This window comes from Entelurus aequoreus, linkage group LG02 (genome assembly GCF_033978785.1).
Source record: "Entelurus aequoreus isolate RoL-2023_Sb linkage group LG02, RoL_Eaeq_v1.1, whole genome shotgun sequence".
Classification (NCBI taxonomy): Eukaryota; Metazoa; Chordata; class Actinopteri; order Syngnathiformes; family Syngnathidae; genus Entelurus; species Entelurus aequoreus.
The window spans coordinates 45,038,319-45,062,516 of record NC_084732.1 but is presented as its reverse complement, the minus strand read 5'-3'; the positions used below and the strand labels follow the sequence as shown (position 1 = coordinate 45,062,516).

General features: G+C 41.9%; 1 protein-coding gene across 2 annotated transcripts in view; it reads left to right on the top strand.

The window, feature by feature from the left end:
- Positions 1-1,603: 1,603 nt before the first annotated feature.
- LOC133634751 (mucin-17-like) overlaps positions 1,604-24,198 on the top strand; it is a 33,691-nt gene continuing 11,096 nt past the window's right edge. For both annotated transcript variants that reach the window (XM_062027446.1, XM_062027445.1), the window contains exons 1-2: positions 1,604-1,840; positions 2,700-2,803. In XM_062027446.1, the coding sequence (XP_061883430.1) occupies positions 1,619-1,840; positions 2,700-2,803 (326 nt within the window). In that variant the 5' untranslated portion in view covers positions 1,604-1,618. The remainder of the gene's footprint in view (positions 1,841-2,699; positions 2,804-24,198) is intronic.

Here is a 24,198-nt window from a genome sequence, read left to right as displayed (position 1 = left end):
TTTTCTTTTAACTGACTTGTAAATAAATAAAACAACATGTTTTTCATAGCTAAACCATGTAGCTCATACACTCTGTAACACAAATCTCAATTTAACAAATTACATTTATCCTGGCGAAGTTGGTAGAGTGGTCGTGCCAGCAATCGGACGGTTGCTGGTTACTGGGGTTCAATCCCCACCTTCTACCATCCTAGTCACATCCGTTGTGTCCTTGGGCAAGACAATTCTCCCTTGCTCCTGATGGGTGCTGGTTAGCGCCTTGCATGGCAGCTCCCGCCATGAATGGGTGAATGTGGAAATACTGTCAAAGTGCTTTGAGTACCTTGAAGGTAGAAAAGTGCTATACAAGTATAACCCGTTTATCATTTATTTATCCATCCATTTTGTACTGCTTGTCCCTTTTGGAGTCGTGGGGGGTGCTGGAGCCTATCTCAGCTGCATTCGGGCGGAAGGCGGTGTACACCCTGGACAAGTCGCCACCTCATCGCAGGATTTATCATACGGTTTATCTAAATCAAAATATAAGGAGGTGTGAGTTTTCCACTAAAAGTGGGAAAAACGATTTACTTTGAAATCAGTTGGGGTTGTTTTTGTTCCTGAAAATATATGCTCGGGTTATAGATATAAATGTTCTCCACCAGTGCATACAGTTCTGCAGTTAAGTATTGGATTTGTGGATATTTTGACAAACAACACATGATACAAGGGGAATACCGTACTGGTGTTATATTAAAAAAAACACATAAGCTTATTGTGTCTGATTAAATTTTTGGCTGCATAATATCATGTGATGTATGAAATATTTAATGTGACTGATTTAAAAAGACTAAACTTAAGTATCCATTTTCTACCGCTTGTCCCGTTCGGGTCGCGGGGGGTGCTGGAGCCTATCTCAGCTGCATTCGGGCGGACGGCGGCGTACACCCTGGACAAATCGCCACCTCATCGCAGGGCCAACACAGATAGACAAGACAACATGGATGGATGGATGAAACTTAAGTATGCATTTGTCTCGACCGTGACAGACATATTTATTGTGACATGGACATTGTTTTTTCATAATAAACTTATAACAAGTCTTGACATGCATATCCTTCATAAGTGGAAACATTATTTTAAGGATCGTTAGGTATGACCATGGCTGTTCATGCATACTGGCTCTCATGGCTGTTGTATGTAAGGAGAAAAAAAATCATGTTACTCTGTCTTGATTGTCCAAATGTTTATACCAAAGTGCTTGAAACAGAAATTGTACTGTTTATAAATCCAAACATTGCAATGATAATTCACACTACAGGGAAATTCATGTGGGTTAGCAGATGTTTGCCTGATCCATATGTTTCCTAAAATTAAAATGCATGCATGGCCTATTTTGTATATGCATAAAAATACAAATCTTGAAGGTCAGTCTTGTACTGGCAAGTAAAGGGAATTTGTTACATAATCAACATGACACTGACGTCCACCCATGTCCACTGTCATGGATTTCCTTGAAAAAAAAGTCATTTCCCTGCTCCCCATTATCTGCCCCTGATTTTGTTCTCACCGTTTTCCTCTCTAAGGGGAGGGGGCAGGAGAAGGCGAGGTTCTGTTGTCATATCTGTCAGTCTCGCCAGGGATGGCCCCTCCCACCTCAGCAGAGGCATTACATACTGCTGGTGCTTGTGCTCTTAGCAACGGTGCCTCAGCAACAGAGCCAGGGCAACAGAGCTCCACGGCAACAGAGTGCCGTGTCTCCCCAATGGAGCTGCCATTGGGTGGACCAGCTCTTAGGCACTACACCCAGAGCAGACCAAGACCTCACCGACAAAAACTCAACTATCGTCCCAGCAGACCGCAGGTACAGTCAAACATAATATAGGAGCATGATTGGAAAGTAGTGTGTGTATAGAGATCAAATGGAAGGGTGAGAGGAGATGTAATAGGGAGGGGAGAGGCAGGGGGAAGGGAAGGGACGGTTAGAGGGGGAGAGCTGCAAAGATGCCTGCTCCCATACTTGAATAAGCCAGTGCCATTGTGCCGGTAACTAGCTGTGTAAGGAAACCACAAATGCCATTTGCTGTGATTTGCTAGAGCGTGATTGAATGAATAGGACTGCAGATGGTAGTTTGGCTTGGGGCGCCCCTTCTCTCTTTGCTCACTCTGGGAAAAAAGCCTGCAAACCTTCCCTTTTTTTTTGCACATGATTGTGTTTAAAAAAATGTGCATCATCTCGCTTTTTCTTCATGGCTCATCGTGTTGACACATAGCTCCACGGCTGTAGACATCCAGTCACTCCCTTAGAGCCAGCAATATCAAGTATCAAGTCCCAATGACTTCTGCTAAATGTGCGCTTTGCTGCAAATTGTCCCCGCTTTTACTGATACTTATGGGCACAGATGTTAATAAGATCAGAATGTTTCAACATTTATACATGCAATATTGATAATGCATTAGCCACACTGGGAAAACCAGAGATCTTGCATGTTAAATCTGTGATACCCCCCACCCCTCCTCCTCATTGTACGTTACTGAGCAACTGCCTCCCAGGAGGCTGGTTTGTAGCAAAAGATTGATGCCAAAATTCACCTATAGAGACACTAGTAGAACGACTGTGTGGGTTTTGTAGAGGTCAGTGTTACATAATTTGAAGTTACATTTGGAGCTTTTTCTCGACAAAATGATGTGAAATGCACATTTGTATTTTGTACAAATGATAGGAGACAATAATTGAAAGTGAAAATGAAGTCCTTGAGCTCATCGGGCGTGTTGATGAAGGAGTGGAGGAGTTTTTTACCAAGAAAGTTCTTCCTGCTGAGATGGAGTGAGTATCACCACTTACAGTTGCTTTAAGCCTCTTTTCCACCAATTGCTTTTTCACGCTGGTAAAATATTTTTTTATTGGAAAAGTCTTACCTAGCTAATAGGTACTTTCATTGGGGAAAGTTTTAGGTTTGGGCAAGGTTTTTTCTTCAACAGGTAACAAGCCAAAATTGTGCCAAAAAGGTTTTCGAGAATCCTGGGTGGATGAGAAAAATCCTGTGGTGGAAAAGAGGCTTTTGTCCCTTCATACTGTATCAGTGACATGGGGTTGATGGCTGGAGTCAGATTTACACATGGACCTGTGCCCCTTTAGGTGTGGCAGAGTACTGTCTGCTTCTCTTCATGACTTGAGGGATAGCTAATTCAGATTTGAAGCTTGGCTCGCTGCTGTTTCACTTGTGATTGCTGTTTTTAATTGGGAAATGCGCAAAGTTTACTTTTTTAACTTTAGAACATTTTTAAATTATTGGAATCATACAGAAAACACATTTATAAGACTGACCAGTGGAGAAATTGTAATATTTAATGCTATAATTATTATTTTATTATGAGGACAGGCTAAGCACCCCTTACTGTTTGTCACTGTACTATTAGGAGATTATATATATAATACAAATTGTGAAAGTTAACAAGCCTATTTGTTGTTTTAGCAATTATATAATGACAGAATATTCATAATGCTTCTTCTTTCTCTTCTACAATTTACTCAGTAGAGTGCAGGCCTCCACCTAGGCCCAGCTGCACAGAACAAAAATATAAACCCAACACTTTTGTTTAGCTCCCATCATTTAAGATCTGAATCTAAAGATATAAAACTTGTTATATGCAGACAAGTGGCCTATTTATCTCAAATATTGTTCACAAATCTGTGAGAAATGACTCTTTGCTAAGACAATTCATGAATCTCACAGCTGTGTCGTATCACAATGTTAATAAGACAGCATGATTATTGCACAGGTGTGCCTCGGCTGGCCACAATAAAAGGTCACTCAAGAATATGCAGTTTTAATACAACAGATGTTGCAAAAGTTGAGGGGGTGTGCACTTGTGCAGTAGGCATGCTGTTTACAGGACTGTTCGTCAAAGCTGTTGCTCATGATATGAATGTTCATTTCTCTACCATAAACCATCTTCAAAGGCCTTTCAGAAATTTTTACCAGCACTTCAAACTGGCCTCACAACCGCTGACCGGCCCAGGACCACCATATCCAGCATGTTCAGCTGGATAGCTGCTGCAACAATCGCTTTTCATAACCAAAGAATTTCTGCACAAACTGTCAGAAACCGTCTCAAGGAAGCCCAGCTTCATGCTTGTTTTATTTGTTTTTTTATTTTCATTGGGGGCAGTGTGGTTCGGTTGGTAGAGAAGCTGTGCCAGCAACTTGAGGGTTTCAGGTTCGATCCTCGCTTCCGCTATCCTAGTCACTTGGCTTTGTGTCCTTGGGTAAGACACTTTACCCACCTGCTCCCAGTGCCACCCACACTGGTTTAAATGTAGCTTAAATATGTAGATAATTGGTTTCACTATGTAAAGTGCTTTGAGTCTTTAGAAAAAAGCGCTATATAAATATAATTCACTTCACTTTATTTCATTCATCCAAGGTCAAACAAAATATCAATCAATATAACATTCAAAAAATAAAGAGTAAAAAGGAGCAGAAAAAAGTAAAAACTTATCTTATCTGCCCCTTTTCACACAGTTATATTTGTTGTTCAACTTACAAGACTATTTAGGCAACTTTTCTATATTCAAAACATACATACTTGTCATCTTCATGCATCGAGGTCTCGACCTGAATGCAGTTTGTGTTTGAAACTGACTGTTCAGGGCAGTGGCGTTGTGTTGGTCAACATTGTGGATCGAGTAGTCCACATGGTGGCCATTGGCTGTGCATTTTCAATGCACAGAAATACCATGACGAGATCCTGAGGCCCATTATTGTGCCATTCATCCATGACCATCACCTCATGTTGCACAGATCTGTATACAATTCCTGGAAGCTGGAAGCATCCCAGTTCTTGCATGCCCAGCATACTCACTGGACATGTCACCTATTGAACATGTTTGGAATACTCTGTATTGGAATATACAACGGTGTATTTCAATTCCTGCCAATATTCAGGAACTTTGTATAGCAGGTACTGTGATACTTGGGTAATTTCTACTTTTTTAACGGGTTTATTTGAATACTCAATAGTGCCACCTCTCATAAATAGGCTTTATTTAAGACAGGTGTGTCACTACAATGTTTCTTTTTAGCGAATTAATAGGGGTGTAACGATTCATTGTTTGTTTTTAACAACGATCCGATTCGAATCATAATTTGATGATGCCGATAGATTCAGGAACCACATTAATTTATTTTAAAACGATATGATCCAAAACATTTCAGTGAGTTAAATTGATTGAGTGACTTTTTAGCAAAGAAAAATCTACCAGTGTTACTGTGAAATAAGTACTGTATATTGGACACTGTAGGTGAAGTTTCTATATTCTTATTATTTCTTGTAGGGGCTTAGGTATAAATTAATTATGGATACAAACAAGCAATTAAACAACAATTATTGGCCAATATATTCACATCTTATTTGAATAAAGTGCAACCAACACTTAAGGTTGATTGTGTATTCCAACACTTAAGGTTGATTGTGTATTCCCCAAGCCTGGAAAATAGCCAAAGTGACACCCATACCCAAAAACAATAAGAAAGCCTTCCGTGGAGCCAGTAGTAGACCAATTAGTATTCTACCTGTTCTTAGCAAAATCATGGAAAAAATTGTGTATCTCAAATTTTAAACTATTTCTCCTATTTTAATCTTGGTTCTGAGTTTCAGTATGCCTGCAAAGCTGGTCACTCTATGTACAGCTACAGCACTTGTCCATTTGACTGATGATTGGCAGCAACAAATTGATGAGAAAAAATATGTTGGCGCTGTCTTGTTAGATTTTATCGCAGCATAGATCATGGCTTACTGTTGAGAGCAGCTTTCTGCATATGGTTTTAAGAACTGTGCAATTAGTTGGATGGATATATATTTAACTAATATGTCTCAAACTGTGTATTTTAATGGTAACTTTTCTAATGTAAAGAGAATAGATGGTGGAATTCCTCAAGGCAGCTGCTTTGGTCCTGTGCTCTTCCCTATTTTTTCTAATGATCTTTATTTTTAATGTAAAAGGAGCATCTATAACTATGTATGTATACACTACATACATCTTCTAATAATATACATATTTTAAGCAATGTACTGCAAAGTGAACTGGACTGTGTGTCCAGTTGGGTTGACATTAAAGGCCTACTGAAACCCACTACAACCGACCACGCAGTCTGATAGTCTATATATCAATGATGAAATCTTAACATTGCAACACATGCCAATACTGCCGGGTTAACGTATAAAGTGCAATTTTAAATTTCCCGCAATACTTCCAGTTGAAAACGTCTATGTATGATGACATATGCGCGGGACGTCAATGGTTGAAACGGAAGTATTCAGACACCATTGTATCCAATACAAAAAGCTCTGTTTTCATCGCAAAATTCCACAGTATTCTGGACATCTGTGTTGGTGAATCTTTTGCAATTTGTTTAATGAACAATGAAGACTGCAAAGAAGAAAGCTGTAGGCCGGATCGGTGTATTAGCGGCTGGCTGCAGCAACACAACCAGGAGGACTTTGACTTGGATAGCAGACGCGCTATCCGACACTAGGAGCCTTTCAACCTGCAACGTCACGCTACTTCCGGTACAGGCAAGGCTTTTTTTTATCAGTGACCAAAAGTTGCGAACTTTATTGTCAATGTTCTCTACTAAATCCTTTCAGCAAAAATATGGCAATATTGCGAAATGATCAAGTATGACACATAGAATGGACCTGCTATCCCCGTTTAAATAAAACAAATTCATTTCAGTAGGCCTTTAATGGGCTTGTTCTAAATAACAGTCAAACAAAATACATGATTCTGGGTTAGTCTATGTTTTGGCATTTCAATTTTCTTTTCACAAGGAGATATTGAAAAACAAAAAACGACTGGTTTATTTGAATTTTGTTTTAAAATACAAAAAAAGAAAATTGGAAAACAAAGCGTTTTCCTTTTTTGGTTTTGAAAAGAAAAATGAAAATCCCCAGTAAACAAAAATGGAAAAACAGACCAAAACGAATGGTTTTTCATCATCTGACACCAGAAGTTTTTTTTTCCAAAGTAAAAGCGGGGATACCCGTGGGTCTGGCTAAAATGTCTTTGGAGCACTACATAGAAAATATTTTAGACATGGCACAACAAGGTCTGACGTTTACATATATGATGTATCTACAGTATATGCCCATATCATATGAAAGTGGAGGTAAAAAGAGATTTGATCGAACATCATAGTACAGATTTTCTTACAGGCCAATCCGTGGTCCTGTCTTTAAAATCACTACTTCCGGTTCCAGTGTCACAATATGAAAACACATCACTTTTGGTTTGCTTTTCAGTTTCAGTTTCTGTTGATATGTGTGTAGATATTTTCAGTAGAAGTCTTGGAACTTTTCTTTACATGTTAGTCAGAGTCTCTGGCACACGGTACCGTAGTAATTGTCTCCGCCTTTTAAACAATCAGATCGATTCCCCCAAGGACGCTCCATTTATAACAACATAAGACTGTCATGGACATTATTGAATGCAGTGATTTAATTACACATGATGGTCTTCTGCTCTTCTTGGACTTTTATAAAGCGCTTGACTCACTGGAACATGACGTTCTTTTACTAGTACTGGAACACACTGGATTTGTTAATAAGTTTCGGGAGATAATTAGACGACTTTATAATATTAATAATAATTGTGTCTTACTAGTCTCAGGCACAACCTTTTCCTAAAAAATGAAGAACAAATGTAAACTGCTATTAAAAAGATTCAGGAATTCTCTAATGTATCAGGACTTTGTCTGGACCTTAAAAATGGGAATTGTTTCCTATCCATGAACGTGTTAATACAAATATTTTCAATGTCCCTGTAAAGTCTGAGGTGAGATATTTAGGTATTAACCAATCAAAATAAAAACAAAAACAAATTAACTCCCAGAAAACAAACATAGCAAATAAAATTAAAGAATGCCAAACTAAATTTATGCAAGCCACAAAGAGATTTGTCAATACTTGGACGTATTTACTTAAACAAAATGGAAAGTTTATCCAGGTGTATTTATCCTGCTTATTCTCATTTCATACCTACCCGAATAATAAAAACATAAACCAACTCAACTTTAATTTCATTTGGAAAAATAAGACTCATTATATACCATGGTACTCGTACCACAGTTTGAGAATCACTGGTATATTGAGGGCGGCATGGCGTAGAGGGTAGAGTGGCCGTGCCAGAAACCTGAGGGTTGCAGGTTCGCTCCCCGCCTCTTGACAGCCAAATCGCTGCCGTTGTGTCCTTGGGCAGGACACTTCACCCTTGCCCTCGGTGCCGCTCACACTGGTGAATGAATGATGAATGAATGATAGGTGGTGGTCGGAGGGGCCATAGGCGCAAATTGGCAGCCCCGCTTCCGTCAGTCTACCCCAGGGCAGCTGTGGCTACAAATGTAGCTTACCACCACCAGGTGTGAATGAATGATGAGTTCCCACTTCTCTGTGAGCGCTTTGAGTATATAACAATAGAAAAGCGCGATATAAAATCTAATCCATTATTATTATTATATAGGAGAATGGCAACATGGTGAAATAATATAAAGATGGAGGACTAAAAGTTATAGATTGTTTAAATCAGTGGCTCTCAAACTTTTTTCACCAAGTACCACCTCAAAAAGAGCTTTGCTCACCAAGTACCACCATAATGACCAACATTAAAATACAGTAGCGTTGTCGGCCTACATATTCATAAAAAAACAAGGCAGAGGTTTTTTGTTAGCAAGTATATTTAATATGTTTCTGCCACTGTAACATTACACACAGTTTGAACAGTAACACAGTGTTTGAATATAGGAAAATAAAACACTTTACTTTAATCAAGTGATTATTTGGCGAACCACTAGACCAGGGGTGGGCAATTAATTTTTACCGGGGGCCGCATGAGCAACCCGAGCACTGCTGGAGGGCCACATCGACAATATTTCAATTAAATTTTGCTCAATATTATTTTTGATATATACCGTAAGATACATAATAATTATAATAATAATAATTAATAATAATAGTAATACTTCAACATAGTGTGTGTAACAGCATTCCATGACTAACATAAATAAATTAACATTAATAATAAATGACAGTAAAATAAGCACACGTATGACTGAGGAGTCATAGTGTAACTTTGTGTGGTGTTTGAGTTGTCCGACTTTTTGTTGGCCATAAACGCACCAGTGGTTTAGTGCTATGCGTGTTGGTGACAGATGACAAGTTGGTTTTGGCCTGGTTTGTACGGCAGAAAATGACTAGTTTTTCGAGATAGAAGTGTTTTACTTATGTTTTTGGTGTGGTTATGTCCGAATATAAACAGTTTTGCTCAATAAAGTGATCGATATAATTCCTGGCCTCGAAGCATCTGGATAGACGTTACAATAATTGAACGGTGTTCAATTGAACGGTGTTGACGAACACCGTTAGGGCCGCTTGTTGTCACTGTCACTCAGAGTTGCATTGCAAAATTACATAGAATAAATATGTTTATTTTGTTTAGAATTCAGATGGGATTTGATTTGGTGCGGGGCATATATTTGCTGCGCGCAGCAGACGCTTGAGCAGTGCGCAATTGCGCAGGCACGCACCATAGAAGGAACGTTGCATGGCAGTCCATGTCTTGTTGAAAACACGCCATTCTTCATCAACTTTTCTCTTTTTAGCGTCTCGGGTGTAAACCGTGCATCACTTGTCGCTGCATGTGCACCTTCACTCGCAGGTTATACACGGACACACGCCCATAAATAATACTTTTCAAAATAAAAGCAGCACAGTTGTATTGCGCGCACGACATAGATGTTTTTTCAACTTTATTTTGTAATTAATGATTGCAGCTGTTCACATTCACTCACAATCACGCACACGCATACGTCCACACGGAAGTAATACAAATAACGATTTTCAAAACAAAAGCAGCACTGTTGTATTGCACACTCGACATAGATACTTTTTAAAATTTATTTTGTAATTTATAATTGGCCTCACGCGGGCCGGACAGGGACGCACAAAGGGCCGGATGCGGCCCGCGGGCCGCAGAATGCCCAGGTCTGCACTAGACGGAGCCCCGGTACCATTAATGATACTCGTACCACAGTTTGAGAATCACTGGTTTAAATGGTACCCTGAAATTGAACTGGTGGAAGTCATGGATTAAAAATTGTGATTCCTTCTGGTACTGAATTCCCCCAAACAATATTTGATAAATTAGAAGGATTGAAGTTCCATGATATGCGACATTCAAATGTAGAAGCTTCCTGTTAAATTATCAGACTTTCACTAGCAGATTTATTTTATTAAAAGATGATGTACACACATAACTTGTCACCTCATCACGTTCCAATATTTCATCCATCCATTCATTTTCTAGATAATCTTATTTATCTCACCATATGAAAAATAACTTACTCCAATAATAATTATTTATTTATTTTCAATATTATTACTTTTGGAATATATTGAGAACAAATTGAAAACAGGAAGTAAACAAAAGTGTTAGCAACTGCCATGTAAAGGAAAAGGGGTAGGATTAAATAAGCTTTGCTTCTTCCTACTCCTTTTCAAATATGTTGAATAGAGAAACTGCAAATTGTGATGTATCATGTTGTATGCATGCATGTTCGAAATAAACTCAAACTCAAAGTCAATTTGGAAGAACATATTTATTTGACACACAAACAAATGGCTGTATTATGATGGTTGCGGTAGAAAATGGATGGATGATGGTGGCATGCAGAAAAGTATACGGTGGGTTGTAGATATTATGGATGCACAAAGCAACTTGCTTAATTATGAGCAAGACATTTCACTTTCATCCACCTCTTTCTGAATTGAAACAATCGCACAGAGCATTGCCAAAACAAATCTTATTTCTGCTTAAAAATAGTTTGCCGCACTGCCCATTATTACTTCCATAACTAATCTTACACAACATTTCATTAATGCACTAACTATTTTATCTAATCATGTGACGTAATATTATCAGGTAATGAGAAGGGACCTTTATTTTGAAGGCGAGTTGCTCCCTTCTTTAGTTTCCGGTAGTAGCCGCGCGGCAGTCAGACGCTCACTAGTTTACACACGAGACGTAGTTACGTGTTTCAGCGCTCCTGTTTGTTGTTTCTTCCCACGAAGTACCTTGGAAACATTGTCTGTAAGTCCTGTGTCTGTTTTATGAGACGTTTTGTTTCATGTAGACGTTTTGTGTGCGTGTAAATGTAGAAATAGTACTTGCGACGATAGCTTGCTCTCCTGTTTTAGCTTGCTGCTACTTAGCATGTAGTTTATTTGCTCGCTAGCTCACTCCTATAAGGGAGGGTGTAGTTACTTAGTGTAGTTTATTTGACATATATATTGTGTCTCTTTATATAGTTTTATAAAAGAAAAGAAAACAAAACAAAACAAAACAAAAACAAAACAAAAACAAGGAAAAGAGAAAGCAAAGAAAGAAATGACTAATTAGACAAGAGGAAAGGAAAAGTGCATTCTCTGTGAAAAACACTTCACCTTCTTAAAGATAAAAGGCTTGGACTCTTTCTTCCTTTTCCTTGGGATCTTCATGTTAACTATAAGTCAACTTGTTTACGTCACAGACACAGTCACGTAGGACGGAATAGTAAAAAGACAAGCTTCGTCGCCAGCACGGAACAAGACCGCTGCCTCCCTGCACTCCACGACAACTGGAGAATCCAGTCTTTCCTCAACTAGAAAACCTGCAATCAGGGCCCATGCTAAACTGGAAGCTGCGCATGCAAGCGCTTCCTACGGACACCGAGAAGCAGAATTGAAGGCTAAAGAGGCCAGAATAGCAGCCGAGTTATCAACACTGGAACATGACAAGGAGATAGGAGCTGCATTAGCTGAAACCCAATTCTTCGAATAAGCAAAAGAGCTTGAGAGTCGTGAGGGAAGTAGAATGAACCACTTTGGATTGGCTAGCGACAGCAACCAACGCACGCACGACTATGTCGAACAACAAACGAAGCGACAATCTAGCTATGAAGAGCCTCCTGTACTCAAAACATATATTTCGCAAGCTCCTCAACTGCCAGCTACAGCTCAACTACCTAAAGATTTGACAATTTCAGTTCCTACACTACAACCTGGGAGGTCAACAGCAGCTGCTACACAGCAACCCACAAGATGGGTGCCTGCAGTACACCGAGAATTCCCTGACAGGGTATCACCCCGTCAGTTCTCGCCTGTCCAGTCACATTATCCTCCTCTCAGAACCCCACCACAGCCAAATCCAAACGACATGACTGCTATGAGCGACATTGCAAGATATTTTGTGCGCCGGGAGCTTGTGAGCTCTGGCCTCACCCAGTTCAACGACCACCTGGAAAACTACTGGGCATGGAAGTCCTCTTACATCAACGCCACTAGAGAACTCAACTTAAGTGCCAGTGAGGAACTCAACCTATTAACAAAGTGGCTAGGAAGAGAGTCCTCGGAGCATGTCAGAAGAATTCGCTCCGTCCATGTCGCCAACCCTGCTGTAGGCCTACAACTTGTCTGGGAATGCCTAGAAGAGTGCTACGGCTCCCCGGAGGTGATCGAGAGAGCCCTCTTCAAAAGACTAGAGGATTTTCCGAAGCTGTCCAACAAAGAACCCACAAAACTAAAGGAACTTGGAGACCTGCTCTCAGAGTTAATCGCTGCTGAGTCTGAAGGCTACCTGCAAGGGCTTTCATACCTGGACAGAGCCAGGGTGTGAACCCCATTGTTAAAAAGCTGCCACACGGTCTGCAAGAGAAATAGTTGGCTAAGGGTTCTCAGTACAAGGAGAAGTACAATGTTTTCTTTCCCCCCTTTGCCTACTTCACCGACTTCATCTTTGAAGCACGTAGAAGAAACGACCCCAGTTTTTCCCTCACTCCAAGTCAGTCGAAAACATCTAATCAGCCCTCAAAGCACGAACAGTTCGAAAGAGGGGCAAGATACGCTAAAAGACAAGTATTTACCCACAAGACAGATGTCGAAGGAAACAACCCAACTTCTCAAATGTTCAGTTCAAGTTACAAGCCCCACGATGTCGGGAGACAGTGTCCCATACATCAGAAACCCCATCCTATGAAGAAGTGCCGGGGTTTTCGAAGAAAGCCACTTGTAGAGTGCAGAGCCTTCCTGAAAGACAATGGGGTCTGCTTTAAGTGTTGCTCCTCCACGACCCACCTGGTGAGCAACAGATCCCTGGCGAGGTCTGAATTCTTTGACCTCTTCAAAGGTTCAGACACACCTTACACTCTGCGGACATGTGCAGGAGTCACCGAGACATCCGGAAGGAGAGTTACTGGGTTCATCGCAGTGTCTCTGGATGGAAAAACAAGTGTGGTGCTTTCAACACTCATAGAATGTAACCACATGCCAGACGACCGGTCCGAGATCCCGACTCCCGAGGTCGCACGACACCACAACCAGTTGAAGTCCATCGCTCACATGATCTCACGTCTGGACCCTAAAACCCAGATACTAGTACTTCTTGGACGCAACGTCCTTCAGGTCCATAAACTCAGAGAGCAGCGTAACGGTCCTCATAGTGCCCCCTTTGCCCAACGACTGGATTTTGGCTGGGTCGTCGTAGGGGATGTGTGCCTCGGGTCAGCCCACAAAGCGGCACCTGTGACTTCCTACCGTACAAGTGTGCTTGTAAATGGAAGATCGTCTCTCCTCACTCCATGTCCCAACCAGCTTCAGATCAAGGAAAGGTTCAGCTCCTAAGTTCACAATGCAACTTCTGCTCACAACCATAAATTAAACATCCCTGTCCTTGATGCCAGCAACTTGGGCAACACGATCTTCCAGAGCACTAAGGATGATGATCAAGTGGGACTTTCCATCGAAGCCCTCGACTGGGACGCCCCTCTACAAAAGACAAAGGAAGCTGAATGGAAGATGTGGAAAGATTCATTACAAGATCTGCAGGACATCAGGATACCTGGAGCGTACTTACCTACCACCTTGTCTACCGCTCAGAAGAGAGAGCTTAATTTTTTTCTGTGACACTTCAGTAAAGGCTATCGCTGCCGCAGGCTACCTCAAAGTAATTGACAGTAATGGAGGGTGCCACGTCGGTTTTGTCATGGGAAAGGAAAACTAGCACCTCAATCTGCTCACACTATTCCAAGACTGCAATTAGGAGCTGTTGTACTTGCAGTGGAAATGCCAGAGTTGGTACAGAGAGAGCTGGACGTTTGTATCGACACAATGCATTTCAATACAGACAGCAGAGTAGTCCTGGGATACATCTACAACCAGACCAGGCGATTCTACGTGTACGTCTGCAATAGGGGCAGCGAATTAGAAGGTCAACCAAACCAGATCAGTGGCACTACGTCCACACAACTCAAAACCCAGCAGATCATGCTACACGATCAGTTCCTGCAACAGAGCTTAAGAACACTACATGGCTCACAGGACCCACCTTTCTGTCCCTGCCTGATGAAGTTCCCAGCTCTGAAATGGAACATCACAAACTTGTCGACCCAGACACTGACAGCGAGGTACATTCCTATGCTACAGCACTCTCCATTCCTCACTCTAAGCTGGGATCTCATCAGTTTGAGTGATTTTCCACATGGAAGTCACTCGTACGGGCTATCTCTTTCATAACCAACATGCTGGAACGCAAAAGAGCATCAGTCACAACCGGCGACATCCTAGTGGTTAGAGTGTCCACACTGCTGCTGCCCACTGCTCCCCTCACCTCCCAGGGGGTGATCAAGGGGATGGGTCAAATGCAGAGGACAAATTTCACCACACCTAGTGTGTGTGTGACAATCATTGGTACTTTAACTTTAACTTAACACTAACCCTGTACAGCACAACAACTATCAAAGCACAGACTCTCATAATTAGTTGTGTGCAAAAAGAGACTAACCGAGCTGAGCTCGACTGCTTGGCTGCTGGGAAAAAAAATTCCAAAAGATAGTCCCCTAAGAAAGCTGGACCCTTACATGGATGAAAAGGGACTTTTGAGGATAGAAGGAAGGCTCAAGCATGCCACACATTGGAGAGCAGTTTCTTATTATCATTCCAGCCCGCAACCAAATTGGGAAGCTCCTTGTGAGACACTACCACCAAAAGGTCAAACATCAGGGTCGTGTCTTCACCAAAGGATCCATCCGTACAGCAAGATACTGGATCGTTGGTGCTAAACGGTGCATCTACAGCATTTTCCGCATGTGTGGTTTGCAACAAACTTTGCGGAAGGACTGCTGAACAGAAAATGGCGGATCTTCCCCCCGACCGTCTGTGCACAGAGTCACCTTTTACCTATGTGGAACTTGACGTGTTCGGCCCCTGGCCTGTCACCATTAGACGAACCCGTAGAGGCCAAGCTCAAAGACAATCAAGCTAAGAGGAACGAGTGGCCCCTGGCTCTTGTCACAAAGACTTTCCCCGACCAGGATGGGAAGATCAAGAAGATACAACTCAACGTCACAAGATCTGGATCTGCAAAGACTTTTCTGAGACCTGTCTCTGAGACAGTCCTCCTCTTGACAGCTAATGATACAGACTAAATTAAGTTAGGTTTCTGTAACTTGTATCAAGCATGTTCCTACTGCATTTCGAAATAGTGGTATAGTATTTATACCAGGCGGGGAGTGTGACGTAACATTATCAGGTAATATAAGAAGGGACCTTTATTTTGAAGGCAAGTTGCTCCCTCCTCTAGTTTCCGGTAGTAGCCGCGCGGCAGTCAGACGCTCACTAGTTTACACACAAGACGTATTTACGTGTTTCAGTGCTCCTGTTTGTTGTTTATTTTTTAACGTCTAGGCCAGACCTGGGCATTCGGCGGCCCGCGGGCCACATCCGGCCCTTTGTGCGTCCCTGTCTGGCCCACGTGAGGCCAATCATAAATTACAAAATAAATTTAAAAAATCGCATATCAGCGCAACAGAGTCCAATAAGCACTCCTTAATAAACTCTCCATCAGAAAACGCCTTAATTTTCCTGGCGATTTTGTGAGAAATGACGAAACATGTCCTGACGGCTGCATCTCTGGGGGTGTGAAATATGGCAAAAAGTCCTTGTTGGATTTGCAGTTTTAACATCAACGCATCAGCCTCCCTTGCGCGCGCTTCATCAGACAGATTCCGGTATTTTTCCTCGTGCTTCGTCGTGTAGTGGCATTTCAAATTATATTCTTTAAACACAGCAACCTGTGTACCACAAATTAAGCACGCGGCTTTACCTTTAATTTCTGCAAAGAAATACTTGGCAGTCCATGTCTTGTTGGAAACACGGCATTCGTCATCAACTTTTCTTTTTTTTAGCGTGAGCTGACATCTCCGTGGTAACTGGGCATCACTTGTCGCTGTGCACCTTCACTCACAGGTTACACACGGACATACGCACATAAATAACAATTTTCAAAATAAAAGCAACACAGTTGTATTGCACGCACGACATAGATGTTTTTTTAAAATTTATTTTGTAATTTGTGATTGCCGCTGTTCACATTCACTCACAATCACACAAGCGCATACGTCCACACAGAAGTAATACAAATAACGCTTTTCAAAACAAAAGCAGCACTGTTGTATTGCACACTCGACATAGATACTTTTTAAAATTTATTTTGTAATTTATGATTGGCCTCACGCGGGCCGGACAGGGACGCACAAAGGGCCGGATGTGGCCCGCGGGCCGCCGAATGCCCAGGTCTGTCATAGACTGTATTGGAAAATATTGTTTACATACGAAATGTCCATTTCCATTTATTACAAGTAATAAGAAAACGCTTGAAAATGTGTCCCACGGGAGGGGGTGGGGGGGTGGGTTTATTTTTTTAAATAAAAAAATAGAATCATGTGTGCTTACGGACTGTATCCCTGCAGACTGTATTGATCGAGATTGATACATAATGTAGGAACCAGAAATATTAATAACAGAAAGAAACAACCCTTTTGTGCGAATGAGTGTAAATGGGGGAGGGAGGTTTTTTGGGTTGGTGCACTAATTGTAAGTGTATCTTGTGTTTTTTATGTTGATTTAATAAAAACATTTTTTTTTATTTGTTTTAATTTTTAATTTAAAATTTTTTTTTGTGTTATAGCACTCGAAAAAGAACGTCATGTTCCAGTCAGTCAAGCGTTTTATAAAAGTCCAAGAAGAGCGGAAGACCATCATGTGTATTTAAATCCCTGTATTCAATAATATCCATGATATTCTTATGTTGTGAGCTTCCTTGGGGGAATCAATCTGATTGTTTAAAAGGCGGAGACAATTACTACGGTACCGTATGAGTGTGATTCTGACTAACATGTAAAGAAAATACTTTAGACATGACTCCTACAGAAATATCTACACACATACGTATCAACAGAAACTGAAACTGAAAAGCAGACCAAAATTGATGTGTTTTCATATTTCGACACCGGAACCGGAAGTAGCAATTGTAAAGACAGGGCCGCGGACTGTCCTGTAAGAAAAGCTGTACTGTGATGCGCGATCAAATCTCTTTTTGCCTCCACTTTCGTATTATATGTGCATATAGATATCTGTATATTGTGTTGTGTAGGGCTCCAAAGACATATTAGCCAGACACACGAGTACTGTAGTATCCACGCTTTTGTCAGGCTTGTCCTTGACAGTTTGGTTATGTTTTAGTTTTTCCTCTGTTTGTCTTTATTTCCTGTCAGCGCTTTTATTTTGGTTGTTTCCTGCTTGTCTCCCTGAGCGCTGCTTCCCCTCAGCTGCGGCTGATTGGCACCTGGCCACACCTTGTGTCAATCAGCCAGCTACTATTTAAACCTGCCTTGCCATCCAGTCTGTGCTGGAGTATTGTCGATGTCGCTAATACTTGTCGTCGTTGAAGCTGTACTTGTATCCTGTAGCTGTTTGTAGCGTGCTGTCTTTTTGTTCCTAGTTCCTAGTTCCTGTTTCCTGGTATCCCGTTTCCTGTCGCCTAGTTCCTGGTTTGTGTTTTACCTTCTTATTTTCAACATTAAATCATGTTTTCCTGCACCAATCCTGCCTTCTCTGCATCTTGGGGTTCGTCACCAACACCACGTGACAGAATACTCCAGCCTAACACGAACCCCGCGGAGATTTCGATGGCAGAGAGGCTTAACAATGCTTTAACATTGATGGCCGAATCGAGGAAATGCTTTGCCTCTTTTTGTAATCCCTCCCACCCATCTCTGTCCTGTGTTGGCTTCTCGGGGGACGTCTGGGATCCGTCCCTTGAGGGGGAGGCTATGAGTAGCTGTGCAGCTGGGGAGGCACAGCTACTTCTCTACCCGGTGGGTCTGCAACAGACGGCGCCATCCTCTCCGGTGGGTCTGCAACAGAGGACGCCACCATGCAGTCCGGTGGGCCAGCAGACGCCACCATGCAGTCCGGTGGGCCAGCAGACGCCACTATGCAGTCCAGTGGACAGCAGACGCCACCACCATGCAGTCCGGTGGGCCAGCACACGCCACCACCATGCAGTCCGGTGGGCCAGCAGACGCCGCCACCATGCAGTCTGGTGGGCCAGCAGACGCCGCCACCATGCAGTCCGGTGGGCCAGCAGCAGAGGGCGCCACCATCATCTCCGGTGGGCCAGCAGCAGAGGGCGCCACCATCATCTCCGGTGGGCCAGCAGCAGAGGGCGCCACCATCATCTCCGGTGGGACAGCAGCAGAGGTCGCCACCATCCTCTCTGGTGGGCCAGCAGCAGAGGGCGCCACCATCCTTTCCGGTGGGCCAGCAGCAGAGGGCGCCACCATCCTCTCCGGTGGGCCAGCAGCAGAGGGCGCCACCATCCTCTCCGGTGGGCCAGCAGCAGAGGGCGCCACCATCCTCTCGCCGGCCACAAATGTGGTCGTTCCATGGGCGCCTCGCAAATTGCGGCGGCGTTAAACTCGCCGTCGCCACCTGACTCTTCCCCGCTGGTTGCGGGGACACTTGGCCTGGCGGCCTACCGTCTTCTCCTCCCTCCACCCTCCCGTGACTTTGGTCTGGGTTTTATTTTGGAGTGGGGGGGTTTCTAGAACGTCTGGTATCCGTTATCGGAAGGGGGGTCTACTGTCAGGCTTGTCCCTGACAGTTTGGTTATGTTTTAGTTTTTCCTCTGTTTGTCTTTATTTCCTGTCAGCGCTTTTATTTTGGTTGTTTCCTGCTTGTCTCCCTGAGCGCTGCTTCCCCTCAGCTGCGGCTGATTGGCACCTGGCCACACCTGGTGTCAATCAGCCAGCTACTATTTAAACCTGACTTGCAATCCAGTCTGTGCTGGAGTATTGTCTGTCGCTAATACTTGTCGTCGTTGAAGCTGTACTTGTATCCTGTAGCTGTTTGCAGCATGCTGCCTTTTTGTTCCTAGTTCCTGTTTCCTGGTATCCTGTTTCCTGTCGCCTAGTTCCTGGTTTGTGTTTTACCTTCTTATTTTCGACATTAAATCATGTTTTCCTGCACCAATGCTGCCTTCTCTGCATCTTGGGGTTCGTCACCAACACCACGTGACAGCTTTTACTTTGAAAATAAAGACTTGGTGTCAGACTACGGAAAGCATCTGTTTTTCTGTTTCTGTTTACTGCGGATCTTAATTTTTCTTTTCAAAACCAAAAAAAGAAAAACGTTTGTTTCTCAATTTTCTTTTTTGTGTTTCAAAACGAAATTTAAAAAAAACAGTAGTTTTTTGTTTTTTCATTTTTATTTATGAAAAGAAAATTAAAATTCCAAAACATACACGGACACCGCTGTCACTCACTTTAAAATGTATTTATTTGGAGCAGATGCATGAAACTGAGCTGTTAGGGTTAACTATAAATATTCAATTGGTCTTGTCATATAAACAAGATAGTGTCTAAAATGGGCAGGACCCTTTCTGTTATTAGAAGATGTGCCTATTTTATGACTGATTTTTCAATCAGAGTCATTGGTGTTGTCTCATCTTGATTATTGCTCTGTGATTTGGTCGTGCGCTCCAAAGAAAGATATTCCAAAGCTCCAATTTATGCAGAATAAGGCCGCACGATTGGCCGTGGAGTGCCCACTTTGGACAAGTATTGACAGTATGCACCACAATCTATCATAGTTATATGTTGATAAGCGCTTACTAAAAAAACTGCTGGTATTTGAGGCCAAAAATATATGTTTGTAACATACACAGACACTCCACTAGGCAACAGACTAATGGAAACACTGTAGTACCAGGAGCAAGAACATGTGCTATGCAAAAAACGGTGTTATACATACTGTAACTGCTTCCCAGTGGAATAGGCTGCCTTGTGTATTAAAGGAGTCCAATAATGTAAGGATTTTTAAAACTAAGCCTAAAGAGCTACTACACTAAAGACTGTTTTTTTAATTCCCTTTTGTTATTTATTTTATACATGATGGATTGTAGTACTGTTAATGTGTAGCATTTCATAGGCATATATTTTGTTATTAAGTGTCTTTTCTATGTATGTATTGTCATACTTGCCAACCTTGAGACCTCCGATATCGGGAGGTGGTTGGGGTGGGGGGCGTGGTTAAGAGGAGAGTATATTTACAGCTAGAATTCACCAACTCAAGTATTTCATACGCATATATATATACATATATATATATATATATATATATATATATATATATATATATATATATATATATATATATATGTATGAAATACTTGACTTTCAGTGAATTCTAGCTATACATATATATATATATACAGTATATATATATATTTATTTATTTTATTATACATATAAATAAAATAAATACCGTAATTTCCGGACTATAAGCCGCTACTTTTTCCCCTCGTTCTGGTCCCTGCGGCTTATACAAGGGTGCGGCTTATTTACGGCCTGTTCTTTTCCGACACCGACAAAGAGGATTTCGGTGGTTTTAGTACGCAGGAGGAAGACGATGACACAATGATTAAAGACTGACTTTTCATATACCGGTAGGCTGGTTATTTTGATAACGTACATGCGAGCACTTTGTATTACTTTGCACCGTTGTATTATTTGTATTCTGCACGAATGCTGTTCGCCATGTCAAAGATGTGAAAGTTTGATTGAATGATTGAAAGATTTATTGTTAATAAATGGGACGCTTTGCGTTCCCAAACAGTCATCTCTGTCCCGACAATCCCCTCCGTGGTAGCAGGAACCCCTATATACTACGGTAATTACACATCAAAACCCTGCGGCTTATAGTCGGGTGCGGCTTATATATGGAGCAATCTGTATTTTCCCCTAAATTTAGCTGGTGCGGCTTATAGTCGGGTGCGGCTTATAGTCCGGAAATTACGGTACTTGAATTTCAGTGTTACGGAGGCTATCCAGTAGATGGCAGCATTGTCCTGTTTAACTTCTCCGTTCATGAATGAGTATATCGTTTCGGCCACCGTGTTCAATGGAGAAGTCTGTTGTACAAAATGTACAGGCAACATACATACCCCTTCCCCTTCGAACTGTCCTGGATGAACTGAAATTATTGTTTCCATTCGTTTTGGAACTTGCAAACGTATTTCTTCATCTTGCTCGTCGACGGCGTCGCCATGTCTGTAACTTCCTCGTTCTTCTGCTTCGTCTCCTTGTGGTGTGCGCAGTTGTGCACTCTACTCTCTAAAAGCCATAGATATTATGACGTCATTGGGCAGGCAAGCTGTTTATATTGTGGGAAAGCGGACGTGAGAACAGGCTGTCCCCGCTCAGGTCCACATTGAGCTGGAGGGGGTGTGGCCTCCAGCTCTGGCTGAATACCGGGAGTTTGTCGGGAGAAAATTTCTGCCGGGTGGTTATCGGGAGAGGCGCTGAATACCGGGAGTCTCCCGCTAAAAACGGGAGGGTTGGCAAGTATGGGCCCTGTTCGTTGCAGTTTACCTGACACGTGAAATGTGACAAATTGGGGGGTGGGTGGAGCACTGCCCACTTTAACCACCAGACGGCAGTAGAGTTTTGAATATCTTAAAATGTGTTTTGTGGCAATTTAGATTTTATTTAGTTGTTGTTATTGTTCTGGTGATGGACCCCAGGAAGATTAGTGGCTTATGTGTAGCAACTAATGGGGATCTATTTTAAACAAATAAACAAATTAACAGGACTAAACCTTTTCATTTTCAAAATTCAACAAATGTTCAATAAAAGTACAGTAACCAACATCTTAACAGTACATTTACTGCTACTTTTGCTGTTGTTTTTCCAACATTAAAATAATACCATATTAATATAAAAAATAAAGTGCAACCAACATCTCCTCAGGTTGAATTAACAGTAGGTTCACCTGAGAAATACATGCAACCAATTATTTTCAGGTTCAATGAGCATTGGTTTGACCTACTACTCTCATTTTAATGAACAGCTACGGTGGCCGGGAAAAGTCACAACAAATGCAAACTCCACAACACAACAACTTTTACTTGTAGCAGGATTGCAAAAGCCACAAAAAATATAACGTAAAACCCTAACAGAACAACTATAGGCCAACACACGACAATATAAAGACGCAATGGAAGAGACAGTGGACACGTTTTGGCGACGGACCACCCTGGCTGAAGCGGAAAGTTGAAAACGGTCTAATGAACGAAGTTGGAAAAGTAAGTGAAGTGTGACCTCTTTTTCAGTCATAAGTTATTTAACTTTTTCAATAACACTAATATACTATGTTTATTACACTGTTTTTAAGCTTCTGCATCAGCTTGGTCCGTCGGCAAAACTTGCTCCGCTGTCACTTTCGTAGTATCTGTGGCTTAAAGTTGTGTTGTGGTTTTACATTATTGTGTTGTGGTGCTTGTATTTGTTGTGGCTTTTGCATTCATGCTGTAGCTAAGAGTTGTTATGTTGTTGTTTTATGATTATCTTGTTCTGTTTGCATTTGCCTTGACCTTTCTTGGCAACCGCAAGGTAGTCGCCATTCTTGTTTTGATGACTGATGGCGTTGGGCAGAAAAGACTTGAGTAATGTTAAACATCCTTATCATTAAAAGTGCTAAACGTCATAAAAAGTATTGCGTTCCTAAATCCAATGTTTTCTTTTTTGTAGTATCGATAAAATCAATATATTGCCTTTTATAACGATGGTGGATCGATACCTATCTTATGGAAGGCCAACTTGCCAAGCACAGACTGAAGTAGTTGAATATTAGGAATAGAAATCGTTGTATCGATATATCGATTAATCGTTACACACGGCGTGGCGAAGTTGGTAGAGTGGCCATACCAGCAATCGGAGGGTTGCTGGTTACTGGGGTTCAATCCCCACCTTCTACCATCCTATTCACGTCCGTTGTGTCCTTGGGCAAGACACTTCACCCTTGCTCCTGATGGGTGCTGGTTAGCGCCTTGCATGGCAGCTCCCGCCATCAGTGTGTGAATGTGTGTGTGAATGGGTGAATGTGGAAATACTGTCAAAGCGCTTTGAGTACCTTGAAGGTAGAAAAGCGCTATACAAGTATAACCCATTTATCATTTATTTATTTATACCTACTAATTAACCACAATGCTAATGTGACTTGCTGCCCTTTTCAGTCTGCCAATATTAGCAAAGCTTTACTGACCAGACCTTAGTCTGTTGCTCTTCAAAGATTTGAACAAGTCAAGTCTCCGGTCCCTCATTCAAAAAACCCAAAACAGAGTCAAGGAGTTTTGAAATGTCAATAGCATCAGTGTTACATTGGTGCCATTACATCGGTACATTGGAGTGAGGTTTAGGGGGATGAATGTAACGGATGCCAGCGAGTGTCACAATGCAATGCTACGTTGTGTAAATATCACTCTCCGACGCCAAAAGAGTTAAGCTGCGGAAAATAAATTGATAGCTCAGGGGTTTTAGTTTATTGACTAGCTCTTCTTGACTTAACTCTTAAATAGTGTGGATTGTGTGGCCTGCTTGTGCAGGATGACCACCATTACATTCGCACACACATTGAAGAGGGGTGAACCTAAGGCACACCTGTGCAGCAATCACACATCTATTCAGCATCTTGATATGCCACACCTATGAGGTGAATGGGTTATTTCGGCAAATGAGAAGTGCTCACGAACACAGCTTTGTAGACAAGACCTATTTGGCTTTTTGTGTACATATAACATTTTGTAGATCTTTGAGTGTTGCTCATCAAAGATGGGCACATTAACTAAAGTGTTCCATTTAGATTTTTGTGGAGTCCATGTGTTGGGTCACACTTAGCATGTTGGCCGCACGGTCAGGAGACACAGGGTTCGAATTAGAGGTCGACCGATTATCGGCCGTGATGATTATCGGTGCCGATATTTGTCATTTTGACGTTAATCGGTATCTCCTTCTT